Here is a 13,563-nt window from a genome sequence, read left to right on the forward strand (position 1 = left end):
ACGTACAACTGAGACAACAGTTGGAACTGGTCTACCAAATCTTTGTCTTCACCAACCTTGCTGCTTCTATTTCCTCAACTCTTTCATTTCCTCATTACTGTGTTGAGTGATTGTTCATATCTATGTTTGAAGACTTTGACTGAAGACTTTCTCAATTTTCTCAGTTCAATTTCTTCAGTCTGTTTGTCTTCATCTTGTGTTATCCTATGTTTACGCTTCCTGTACTCTGTGCTTGTCTTCATTTCATCATGATGACTATGTCTGTATCCTGTTATGCTTACTTCTGAGTACTTATTCCGCTGCTAGTAGTTCTTCGCTAAGGAATTTCCTCATCGGCAAATTCCTCAGTGAAGAATTCATAAAAATCGCCTATTCACCCCCCTTCTAGTCGATATAACGCACTTTCAGTCACGTTGGAAACGATAGAGCACTTGAATTGAGTCGTGTAGGCCGAGGCCGAGGAATAAATTCCATCGGTAGTGAGGTTCCACATGATATCATCGTTCTGGGGATGAACCGCGACAAGCCTCTTCCAAAGGCCGTAGAATTGCTCAATGTGTTCCATCGAGAGGCCTCCAAACATGTTGAACCAACAAATGCAATGGTTTGTGACGACAAGAAAAAAAAGTCATTGTCTTGACTGGCGATCTCGCGATGCCCCACTTCGTTGTCCACCCTTAGACCTCTGCCCTGTGGTTCTCCAACTAGGACCCCCCCCCCCCAAAAAAAAACCTTTAAAAAAGTATTTAGAAATTCTCTACGATCGGTTGCTGATCAAGTGTTGGAAAACTAAAAGAAACCCTGGAATATGATGCTTTTCTATTTCTTCCTGTTTTCGGCGGATAATCAGGGAGCTTTATTCCATGAAAATATATGCTCATTAATCAGGGAGCTTTATTCCATGGAAATAGAATTACAACCATTCCCATAGACGCGTACGAAGAAAATGGTACCGATCGGTTTGGGCAGGCACAAGCCCCGGTTTAATGGGCAGACAACATGGAGATCCATCATGCTCATGCACATTTGAGGTAGCAGTGGTTCGTAGCAGATGAAAGGTAGTTCTAGTGCCACGTGTCATTCATCAGGATAAGTCTCACCTGCTAATCCGTGAGACCTGGTCTCATAGAATTTTTTTCCAAAATTTGTGAATTTGTGAATGATTAGATGCTTTGTAATTTGTGATTTGTGAATGCTTTGTGATTTGTGATTTGTGATTTGTGATTTGAAATTATATGAGACCGGGGGGAGATTAGATGCTTTGTGATTTGTGAATGCCACGTGTCATCCATCAGGGCGGGTCTCACCTGTTTTATATAAGACCTGGTCTCATATAATTTTTTTTCCAAAACTCTGAAGTTCTAGTGCTAAAGCAGTGTTTTGCCAAACAATCTGCAGCTAGATTGACTTTCCTACAGCATCGAACAAAATAAACAGAAGAAAACTCCATAGCCAATATTGTAGCTTCGCTTAGCATCCATGATGTGAGTACGTACAGAGCACCCAATTTTTCTAAGCTCCCTCTCGTACAAAAGCGACAAGCAGAGAGAGATAGAGATTAGTCTCGTGGAGGTCGAGACCGGTTCCGTCCCGTTCAGACTTGGGACATCTGTCGTTCCAAAGAGGCCCACACCGGAGTCAAAGATTGATGGATCCGGCACTACCAGCTATCTAAAATACTCCCGCCATTTCTTTTTAGTCTGTATATAAAATTTGGTCAAAGTCAAACTTTCTAAAGTTTGACCAACTTTGTAAAAGAAAATATCAACATCTACAATAATAAAGCTATATGGTATGCAAAATAATTTTATGATGCATATAACAATATTGATTTCATATTGTGAATCTTAATTTTTTTTCTACAAACTTAGTCAAAGTTAACAAAGCTTGACTTTGACCAAATCTTATATGCAGACTAAAAAGAAACGGAGGGAGTACAACTCCATGAGGGCCCGCACGCTGGATATCATTAGCCCTGCCTGTCCCCGACAACCGGGGCCCATGCGGAAAATTCAGTAGGGAGAAATCCCCTCTCGTCATCCCAAGAAAAACAAATCACCCTCTGATCCTTAGAAGAAATCCACTACGAGGACAAAAAAAAACAGAGCTATAACAGGGTGCAAAGCTTCTGGAGCGAGCCGCAACTGGAGTGTTTCAAACTAGGAAAAGTTGGGCGCCATGGATCCTCCGACTGATGGGTCTTCAATTTGGAATGCAGCGTTTTCTTATTAGAGTTGCGATGGTCTTTACTGTGTTTTCTTATTAGTGTGTTGGGCGTCTTCAATTTGGAAATGCGGCGTTTTTTTTATTTGCTTGCGTGTTCTTTGGTGTGTTGGGCGTCTTGGTGTTTTCCTAATCTGTTGATCACCTAGGGGGTAGCGAGGTTGGGGTGTTCTTGCAACTGTTTTCAGTCGGTTGAGATGTGTTTTGGTTGTAACAAAAATCTTGGATTTATTAATGCAATCAGGGGAGTGATCCCTTTTAATAAATAAATAAAAATCCGCTCATCAAGTGTGGACACCAATCCATCCATCAAGATAAAAATCCTCGTACTCATATGTCGAAAGGTTGTGTACAGAGTCCGGTAGAAGTGATTTTTCTCAAAAGAAAGTCTTGGAGAAGGTAGCACGAGATCTATTTAACCTGACTAGATGGCGGTATGATATGTGATTGAGTTGTTTTATCTAGCCAGTGCCTGGTGTTTGGCTGTTTGTACCTTTCTTCGTTCTTTTTCATGACCTTGAGAATGTTGTTTACTTGAGGCTTAATATGGATGGTGTATGCATCGTGTAACACAAAGGTCGAGAAAAACCTTCTTTTTACAGAAGTAAGTCAGACGCATATGCATCTTTAGACTACCTTGGTATCTCACTCAACTCTAGCACCAGCTCTGATGCCTGCTCACGACTAAATTTTCCTAAGCAAAAAAACAATTTTGTGGGGGTAATCTACTCTAATTGACCCCTCAGATGACCTAACTGCCAATACCATTTTGTGACAAAAAAAGTCATTGTCTTCACCATTGATATCATCAAGCCCACTTCCATGTCCACCATTAGACCTGCGCTGTTGTAGTTCTCCGATTAGGATCCCCCCTCCCCTCTATTCAAGGATTTTCTACACCCGTTTGCTCATCAAGTATTGGAAAACCTGGAATATGAAGCTCCCCATTTCTTTTTCTTCATATAATCAGGTTGTTGTATTTCATGGAAACGGGATTACAATCTACTAAGGACGTGTTTGGTACTCCTCCGTGGCCGCGAAATCCTGAACTCCACAACCAGCTTCAGATCGCCACCTTCTCACGAGAGAGCCGAGATCTAGGGATCTGTTCGGCTAGATGGCTTCTCGCTCGCACAAGGAGCGAACCTGAAGCACAGCATATTGCCCTTCCGTGGCCCATTCAGATCATAGGCATTGTAGTAGGCTAATGATGTCTACTACACAACCTTCTTCTTGTAGACGTTGTTGGGCCTTCAAGTGCAGAGATTTGTAGGACAGTAGCAAAATTCCCTCAAGTGGATGATCTAAGGTTTATCAATCCGTGGAAGGCGAAGGATGAAGATGGTCTCTCTCAAACAACCCTGCAACCAAATAACAAAGAGTCTCTTGTGTCCCGAACACACCCAATACAATGATAAATTGTATATGTGCACTAGTTCGGCGAAGAGATGGTGATACAAGTGTAATATGGATGTTAGATATAGATTTTTGTAATCTGAAATTATAAAAACAGCAAGGTAATTAATGATAAAAGTGAGCGAAATTGGTATTGCAATGCGTTGAAACAAGGCCTAAGGTTCATACTTTCACTAGTGCAAGTTCTCTCAACAATAATAATATAATTGGATCATATAACTATCCATCAACATGCAACAAAGAGTCACTCCAAAGTCACTAATAGCGGAGAACAAAAGAAGAGATTATTGTAGGGTACGAAACCACCTCAAAGTTATCCTTTCTGATCAATCTATTCAAGAGTCCGTAGTAAAATAACACGAAGCTATTCTTTCCGTTTGATCTATCATAGAGTTCGTACTAGAATAACACCTTAAGACACAAATCAACCAAAACCCTAATGTCACCTAGATACTCCAATGTCACATCAAGTATCCGTGGGTATGATTATACGATATACATCAAACAATCTCAGATTCGTCTATTCAACCAACACAAAGTACTTCAAAGAGTGCCCCAAAGTTTCTACCAGAGAGTCAAGACGAAAACATGTGCCAACCCCTATGCATAGATTCCCAAGGTCACAGAACCCGCAAGTTGATCACCAAAACATACATCAAGTGAATCAATAGAATACCCCATTGTCACCACGGGTATCCCATGCAAAACATACATCAAGTGTTCTCAAATCCTTAAAGACTCAATCTGATAAGATAACTTCGAAGGGAAAACTCAATCCGTTACAAGAGAGTAGAGGGGGAGAAACATCATAAGATCCAACTATAATAGCAAAGCTCACAACACATCAAGATCGTGCCAAATCAAGAACACGAGAGAGAGAGAGAGAGAGAGAGATCAAACACATAGCTACTGGTACATACCCTCAGCCCCGAGGGTGAACTACTCTCTCCTCGTCATGGAGAGCGTCGGGATGATGAAGATGGCCACCGGTGATGGATCCCCCCTCCGGTAGGGTGCCGGAACAGGGTCCCGATTGGTTTTTGGTGGCTACAGAGGCTTGCGGCGGTGGAACTCCTGATCTAGGTTATGTTCTGGGGCTTTCTGTATATATAAGAGGTTTTGGCGTCGGGGACAAGTCAGGGGGGTCTCCGGGCTGTCCACGAGGTAGGGAGGCGCGCCCAGGGGGGTGGGCGCGTCCCCCACCCTCGTAGGCAGCCCGGGACTCTTCTGGCCCAACTCTTTTACTCCATGTCGTTTTTCTCGACCAAAAATAAGTTCCGTGAAGTTTCAGGTCAATTGGACTCCGTTTGGTTTTCCTTTTCTGCGATACTCAAAAACAAGGAAAAAACAGAAACTGGCACTGGGCTCTAGGTTAATAGGTTAGTCCCAAAAATCATATAAAATAGCATATAAATGCTTATAAAACACCCAAAATTGATAATATAATAGCATGGAACAATAAAAAATTATAGATATGTTGGAGAGGTAACGTATTAGCTAATAGTCCAAACAGTGTGAGAATGATGGGATGGCCCATAGGGCTGGTCGGCTATAACTGTTTTAGCAAGAAAATAATAGCTCGTGCAGGGTGTGGAGGAGAAAGAATGAGCGAATCAGTCCGAGAGGGGCTCACTTGGTGGTGGCAGGGACCGGTAATATACCCTCTACTCCCGCTTCCCGGTTTTGGAGGAGCCGGGATTTCTCAACTCCACAACTCCTCAGATATTACACTGTGTTTTTAGCTAGCTTCCCACGCCCATAACAAGGAATTGAACCGTTCGGATGCACTCCACAACTGAAGTTGCGGATTTGAGAAGCGGGAGGGTTCTCGAACACGCCCTAACACAAGAGCATGTGTGAAAGGGGGGTTGGCCTTCCTCATACCCCCTCCCCCTTTCCTTTAAATAGAGTTAGTTCCATCCTCAGTCGCCCCGAGACAAAGATGGTGAGAAGCATTGCGACCGCCGTGTCGTGTCCGCCCAACTTCCATGGCGGTGTCCCCGGCGCTGATGGTTGAGGCTATCCCCGGGAGAAAGGAGGCGGGCCATCCCCGGATTTCGTGCGCGGTGCGTTCCATTAGTCCCATATATACACGCATAGAAGTAGGAAAAAAATGGCACCGATCCGTTTTGGTAGGCACAAGCCCCGGTTTTTAATCGGCAGACAAGATGGAGATCCATGATGCACATTTGAGTGAGGTGGTAGTGGTTCGTAGCAGATGAAAGGTTTCCATGATTGGGCGGCGTTGTTAGATTTCGTTTGCCATGCATGCATGGCTGGAGCGCCGAAAAAAGAAAAAGGAAATCCGCCGTGCACGCACGCGCTGCCTTGCGCCCAAAAATAAACCGACTGCTTGACGTCGTGAGCAGTTTCCGCTTCAGTTAACCCACATATGTGCATCTCCAGACCACGCCAGCTGCGGCAGTTCTTCACCCGGAGATCTTTTTTTTTCCCTTTCAGAGAATGTTCTTCACCCGAAGCTAGAACCCACTTGAGTTCACCCGACCCGTGCCGTTTCGGTCGTGCCGCGGCGAGCACGTCTGGAACTCTGTTCCTCCACGTAGACAAGTTCGAGCGGGCATTGTTCCACGAGTCACGGGGCCCCACCGTCGATAACTCGCAAAGTGGGACTCGACGTCCAATTGAATATATTCTCAAGAGTAAGTACGTACAGAGCACCCAATTTTTCCATGCTCCCATCTCGTGCAAAAGCGACAAGCAGAGAGGGAGATGAGTCTCGTGGAGGCCGAGACCGGTTCCGTCCCGTTCAGACTCGAGACATCTGTCGTTCCGAGGCGGCCCACCGCGGAGTCAAAGAATGATTGACCCGGCGCTACCGCTCTCTAAAATACTCCTCCATCAGGGCCCCCACGCTGGATATCGTATCATTAGCCGGAAACTGTCCCCGACAGCCGGGGCCCGCGCCGCACCGATCGCCATCTACAATCGGCCGGGGAGACCACCCATCGAGTCGGGTCGGGTCGACGAGAGGCCCCTCCCGACCGCACGCGCTGCCTGGGAGGGAAGGGAAGGGACCCGGCGCTACCGCGCCGAACGCCCGGCCAGCCATCGATCCGCATGCGCTCCCGTTCCATTGACATTTTTCCTTTTGGGCTAACCTTTTGTCGCCAGCTAGCCTAACCCCGTTCGCGCTCAAGCCACACGTTCTTGTGCAAGAAGCCACGCGAAAAGTACCAGGGAAGCTTGTGCGCAGCTAGAGAAATTCAATCTCATGCTATAACAGCATTGGACGTACTACTAGGCTCGTGGGTTCAGCGGCACTTTTACTGTTTCGAGTTTGATTTTTCACCACGGCTAGCGCCTAGCGCATGGCGCCTACGGTAGCGGGAGTAAATACCATGAATGCATCCGTCGGTCGCCCGTCAGTCGGTTCCGTGGCGTGCACCGAGTTTTGGCAACAAAGTTACTCCTCCTACGCTCTCCCGGCCCCGGTGCCTTAACTGCCGCAGTTACGTGAAGTGTCGCCTCAGGCAGGCAGGCTCCATCACACACGCAAAATGAATGAACCAGCCCACGCGCGGCCGAACAAAACCCATGACCTCACCGCCGGCCCAAGCAAACCCTCGCCTCGTACACGCGCCGCGAGCGCGGACGGCGTGACGCGAGTGAAGAAGCCCGGCCGCCCAAATTCAAAATCAACGGTCGCCCTGCCCCGGCGGAAATTCAAAACCAGGCCGACGGCTGCTCCTTGTGCCCTCCAGCTCACCGCCAGCGTCCGGCCGTCCGGTGCCGCCCATCACTGACTCACCCACGCCCCACACCCACCCTACATAAACCCCGGCACCCCCGCTGCTCTCGCCACGACACGGCCACGGCCACTCCACTTCACTCTCCCACCTTCTCCATCCCCCAGCTGCCGCCCACCCAAATCAAAATCGGCTCCACCTCCGGAGTACCTCGGCACGCCGTCCATCCACCCACCCGGCTCGCGTGCGTGCCATGAGGACCCTCGTGGCCGTGGCCGTCCTCCTCCTCGTGGCGCAGCTGCTGGGCGCGTGCCATGGGCAGGAGCAGCGGAAGAACTACGTGGTGCACCTCGAGCCGAGGGACGACGAGGGGAGCGCGGCTGTCCCGGTCGAGGACTGGCACCGCTCCTTCCTGCCGGAGGCCGCGCCGAGCTCCGCCGGCGACGGCGGGGCGGACGCCGGGCCCAGGATCATCTACTCCTACAGCCACGTGCTCACCGGGTTCGCGGCGCGGCTCAGCGACGCCGAGGCCGACGCGCTGCGGGGCAGGCCGGGCTGCATCAGGCTCTACCCGGAGGTCTTCCTGCCGCTGGCCACCACCCACTCGCCGGGCTTCCTCGGCCTGCAGACCGGCAAGGACGGCTTCTGGAGCCGCTCTGGGTTCGGCCGCGGCGTGGTGATTGGGCTCGTCGACACCGGGATACTGCCTAGTCACCCCTCCTTTGGGGACGCCGGGATGCCGCCGCCGCCCAAGAAGTGGAAGGGCGCGTGCGAGTTCAAGGCGATTGCCGGCGCGGGGGGTTGCAACAACAAGGTCATCGGGGCGCGCGCGTTCGGCAGCGCCGCCGTGAACGACACGGCGCCGCCCGTCGACGACGCCGGCCACGGCACCCACACGGCCAGCACGGCGGCCGGCAATTTCGTGGAGAACGCTGATGTCCGCGGCAATGCGCACGGCACGGCCTCCGGGATGGCGCCGCACGCGCACCTGGCCATTTACAAGGTGTGCTCGCGCAGCCGGTGCTCCATCATGGACGTCATTGCCGGGCTTGACGCCGCCGTCAAGGACGGGGTGGACGTCATCTCCATGTCCATCGACGTCTCGGACGGCGCGCAGTTCAACTACGACCTCGTCGCCGTCGCCACGTACAAGGCCATTGAGCGTGGCATCTTCGTCAGCGCCGCCGCCGGCAATGCCGGGCCGGCCGCCGGGAGCGTCTCCAACTGCGCGCCGTGGATGCTCACGGTCGCGGCAGGCACCACGGACCGGGCGATTCGCACGACGGTGAAGCTCGGCAACGGCCAGGAGTTCGACGGCGAGTCCCTGTTCCAGCCCCACAACAACTCCGCCGGGCGCCCGCTCCCACTCGTGTTCCCCGGCGCCAGCGGCGACCCGGACGCCCGCGGCTGCAGCTCCCTCCCCGACTCGGTGAGCGGCAAGGTGGTGCTCTGCGAGAGCCGCGGCTTCAAGGAGCACGTCGAGCAGGGCCAGACCGTGAAGGCGTACAGCGGCGCCGGCATGATCCTGATGAACAAGCCGGAGGAGGGGTACACCACCTTCGCCAACGCGCACGTGCTGCCGGCGTCGCACGTCAGCAACGCCGCCGGCTCAAAGATCACCGCCTACTTCACGTCCACGCCCAACCCCACGGCGAGCATCACGTTCAAGGGCACGGTGCTGGGCATCTCCCCCGCCCCGACGGTGGCCTTCTTCTCCTCCCGCGGGCCGAGCAAGGCCAGCCCGGGCATCCTGAAGCCGGACATCAGCGGGCCGGGGATGAACATCCTCGCCGCGTGGGCGCCGAGCGAGATGCACCCGGAGTTCGTCGACGACGTGAGCCTGGCCTTCTTCATGGAGTCCGGCACGTCCATGTCCACCCCGCACCTGAGCGGCATCGCCGCCGTCATCAAGAGCCTGCACCCGAGCTGGTCCCCGGCGGCGATCAAGTCGGCGCTCATGACCTCCTCGGACCCCGCGGACAAGGCCGGCGTGCCGGTCAAGGACGAGCAGTACCGCCGGGCGAGCTTCTTCACCATGGGCGCCGGGTACGTGAACCCGTCGCGCGCCGTAGATCCGGGCCTGGTCTACGACCTCTCGCCCAACGACTACATCCCGTACCTGTGCGGGCTGGGCTACGGCGACGACGGCGTGAAGGAGATCGTGCACCGCCGCGTGGACTGCGCCAAGCTGAGGCCCATCACGGAGGCGGAGCTCAACTACCCGTCGCTGGTGGTGAAGCTGCTGTCGCAGCCGATCACCGTCCGCCGCACCGTGAAGAACGTGGGCAAGGCGAACTCCGTGTACACGGCGGTGGTGGACATGCCGAAGGAGGTGTCGGTCACGGTGCGCCCGCCCATGCTGCGGTTCTCCAAGGTGAACGAGCGGCAGAGCTTCACGGTGACCGTGCGGTGGGCCGGGACGCAGCCGGCCGTCGCCGGCGCCGAGGGGAACCTCAAGTGGGTCTCCCCCGAGCACGTCGTGCGGAGCCCCATCGTGGTGCCGCCGGCCAAGGTGGCCGTCTAAATCGGTAGGGAGGGGTTCAGGTCTCGGCGTTGTCCGTAGGCGTGCGTGACAGAGGGGAAGAACATTGCGTTGTATAGGGTGGCGCGGTCGATTAATTAGGCGCGTGCGTGCTTCGTCGAGCGCCGCCGCCATTGCGACGGCGCAGCAAGCTCGGCTGCGACGTTTGCCATGGCGGTGGGTGTATAGTGCAAATAATGGAATTTAATTAACCCGTAAAATGTAGCAACATCTGACGACTGTTCCATTGCATTACACACTGGCAAGAGACCGACCGAAAGCAGAGCATTTCACTCCGATTCTTTCTTCAGATAGAAAAAACAGAGCGTTTCTCTTCTTCTTCAGACAAAAACAGAGCATAGTGCATCTCCCACAGCAGGCATCATCTGACTGTTCCACTGCACTTGCACATCGGCAGGAGCACATTCCATTTCTTACTTTGGATCTAACAAAAAAAACAATTTCTTTCTTGAGGAATGAACAATTTCTTTCTTGACTCGTTTCTTCTTCAGACAAAAACAGAGAATCCGACTGCCCGTAGGGGTTAGGCAACCGTTCGGACTGGTAGTATTGAGGACCACAACCTTCAAAGATGGGAGGGTACAGTACATGCATACTGTGATTATTAATCCAACGCGCTTAGGGATGAATGAGATGACACACAGTGGCTTTGGCCTTTATTTTTTTTAATCGTTTATGCCATTGGTTATGTCTCACTATTCAGCTTTGCCACTAGAAAATTTAGTTGCATAAAAATGGCATTGCTTCGTTAGGCGATTGCTCAAAATGCCACTGTGAACCATTACTGTCAATTTAAATCTTGTTTGCCATGTTATAATGACAAAAATATCTATAGACCAACATGTTAGCTCTTTCTGTATCTCACCACAATAAAGTGTGGGTCTCACTTGATCCCAACAATGTTCTTATTTTCTCTAAAATTATTCGCTAGCTTACTCCTAACAAGCGGGGTCCACACTTATCTTTGTGAAATAGAAAGAGCTGACATGTGGGTATAGGGGTATTTTCATCATATAACATGGTCAACAAGTTTGACCTGACTATAACGATGTGTAATGGCATTTTCGAGCAAACATCTAATGAAATGGTGGCATTTTTTATATAGCTAATGGCATTGTTAAGCAAGCATCTCACAGAAAGATGTCATTTTTGAGGAGTTGTAACTTTTGACGGCAAAATTGAGTAGTGTGACACAATTAATGGCATAAATGATAAAAACCCTAATTTTTTTTATTAGAGAAAAGGCGTCGGCCGAGCCCGAGGGAAGGCCCGAACCTAGTCCGACTTTGAATTCATAAAGCCATCAACCGGTTAGGATTACAAAGACAACACGATAAAGAGTAACTGAAAACAAAAGGGAACGAAGATACAAGGTGCTAAGTGTAACGACTCAAAGGCAACAAAAACACCGTTGCCATCAACCACAGCTACGCCACAACCAGCAAACCTAACTAAGGCCTCTGGAGGAGGACAACATTGGGCATGTGTCGTGCCGCTGACCGCGTCCAAAGGATCAGGCATGAGCAACACTAGGTTTGTCTTGGCGGCCGCAAAGGGTCACAACCCTTTCACTCAAGCTCGATGAGTGCGCAACGGCGGCTGGCAGAGTGGTTCCCACTGGAACCCAGTCCGAGGCGCCCAAGCTACCAAAGGGGAACAATAGAGGAAGATCCAGTGGCAGGGTAACCGACCATAAGAACACCACCGCCGACAGTGGCAAGACAGAGCGTCGGTCGAGAGTTGTCGATCGAAGGTGTAGAACCACGTCAAAGGTCGAAAATGGCAATGCCATGCGACAGTCAAGGATTGGAATCGCATCAGCCCAAGGTTCCACTAGACAACCTACCACCGACACCTAAAGAGGACCCTGATCCCCTCGCTCCGCGGGCGTTCAACATTAGCGGGAGGGACCCTCCGGTCCAGGAACCACACAGGCTGTCGACGAGAGGACCAGACCATCTCACGCCGCTACCGAACCACCACCAGCTCCACCACCACAAGAGCAATCCCCGAACGACCCCTTCGGGAAGAAGCATATCACCATGTGTGTGATGTCGCCCTGACAAGGGAGAGCAAGTTTTCACATGCGCTCAAGGGTGAGTGGGAGGGAGAGAATCTACACCAGCCTCAAGGAAGGAGAAAGGCATCAAAAGGCATCGTCTTTGGTGTGGCTGTTGGGGACTGTCGGTGTCAAAACCGGTGGATCTCGGGTAGGGGGTCCCGATCTGTGCGTCAAGGCTGATGGTAACAGGAAGCAAGGGACACAGATGTTTACCCAGGTTCGGGCCCTCTCGATGGAGGTAAAACCCTACTTCCTGCTTGATTAATATTGATGATATGGGTAGTACAAGAGTAGATCCACCACGAGATCGTAGAGGCTAAACCCTAAGAGCTAGCCTATGATGGTATGATTGTAATTGTGATCGGCCTTCTAAGGACCAACCCCTCCGGTTTATATAGACAACGGAGAGGGCTAGGGTTTACCTGGAGTCGGTTACAAGGAAGGAAACATAATATCCGGATCGCCAAGCTTGCTTTCCACGTCAAGGAAAGTCCCATCCGGACACGGGCCAGAGTCTTGAGTCTTGTATCTTCACGCTTCAATAGTCCGGAGGTTGTACACAGTCCGGCTATCCGGATACCCCCTAATCCAGGACTCCCTCAGTAGTCCCTAAACCAGGCTTCAATGACGATGAGTCCGGCACGCAGTATTGTCTTCGACATTGCAAGGCGGGTTCCTCCTCCGAATACTCCAAAGTGGTTATCGAACACGTAGACCGTGTCCGGATCTGCAAGATGATCTTCACATGGTATAGATCTGATTTGCTGGCAATCTTCGTGCGTCGTGCCCTTGCATCGTGGCCCGGTCCAACGCGAACCGACGCTTCCTGCCCCACAACGACTCATGTTACGAGGCGGTTTTATTGGCACGTCCCGTAAAGGCAGAGATCGTATCCCTTTTATTACGGGATTTTCCATCAATATGAGCGTGCGTGACCCCACGACGGCTGTTGGTATAACCCCGTGTGTTTTTAGATGAGCCTCAAACGGTCACACCGGGGACTCTTGATATTCACCTTCTTTATAAAGGGGTCGAGACCTACGCCTCTTTTTTCACCTTCATCGCGCCTTCTCGCACCTCGAGTTCTAACACCCAAAACCTAAGCTCCACTCCTCCGGAATCCTCCAATATGTTCGGATCTGACCCTCAAGGCCGGTGGGTGGCCTCCTCGATTGAAGAGAAGGACATTGCAAAGCTTAGGGAGGTCGGATACTTGACTGCAGATATCCAGCACAGGCTTCCTGCCCCAGGGCAGGTCATCCCCACACTGGAGCCCAATGAGTGTGTTATTTTCATCCCACACTTCCTCCGCGGTTTGGGTTTCACCCTCGATCCCTTCGTGAGGGGGCTCATGTTCTATTATGGGTTGGATTTTCATGATCTGGCTCCAGATGCTATCCTCCATATCTCGTTGTTCATTATCGTGTGCGAGGCTTTTCTCCACATCACCCCACACTTTGGCTTATGTCTCAAGACCTTTAATGTGAAGCCGAAGATGATCGGGGGGCAACATGCGGAGTGCGGAGGTGCCGTAATAAGCAGAAACGCCGACGACCCATGGCCGGAGGGTTCTTTCCCAGAAGTATCTGATGTATGGCAGCGGAGGTGGTTTT

At 51.4% G+C, this 13,563-nt stretch overlaps 1 protein-coding gene across 1 annotated transcript; it reads left to right on the plus strand.

Annotated features, from left to right (window-relative positions):
- The first annotated feature begins 7,440 nt into the window (after positions 1-7,440).
- LOC119292082 (subtilisin-like protease 4) lies at positions 7,441-10,164 on the plus strand. The gene has a single exon (XM_037570913.1). It carries the CDS (start codon positions 7,600-7,602, stop codon positions 9,868-9,870), a length of 2,271 nt encoding a protein of 756 aa, XP_037426810.1. The 5' UTR covers positions 7,441-7,599; the 3' UTR covers positions 9,871-10,164.
- The last annotated feature ends 3,399 nt before the right edge of the window (positions 10,165-13,563 follow it).

Source organism: Triticum dicoccoides, chromosome 4B (assembly GCF_002162155.2).
Source record: "Triticum dicoccoides isolate Atlit2015 ecotype Zavitan chromosome 4B, WEW_v2.0, whole genome shotgun sequence".
Classification (NCBI taxonomy): Eukaryota; Viridiplantae; Streptophyta; class Magnoliopsida; order Poales; family Poaceae; genus Triticum; species Triticum dicoccoides.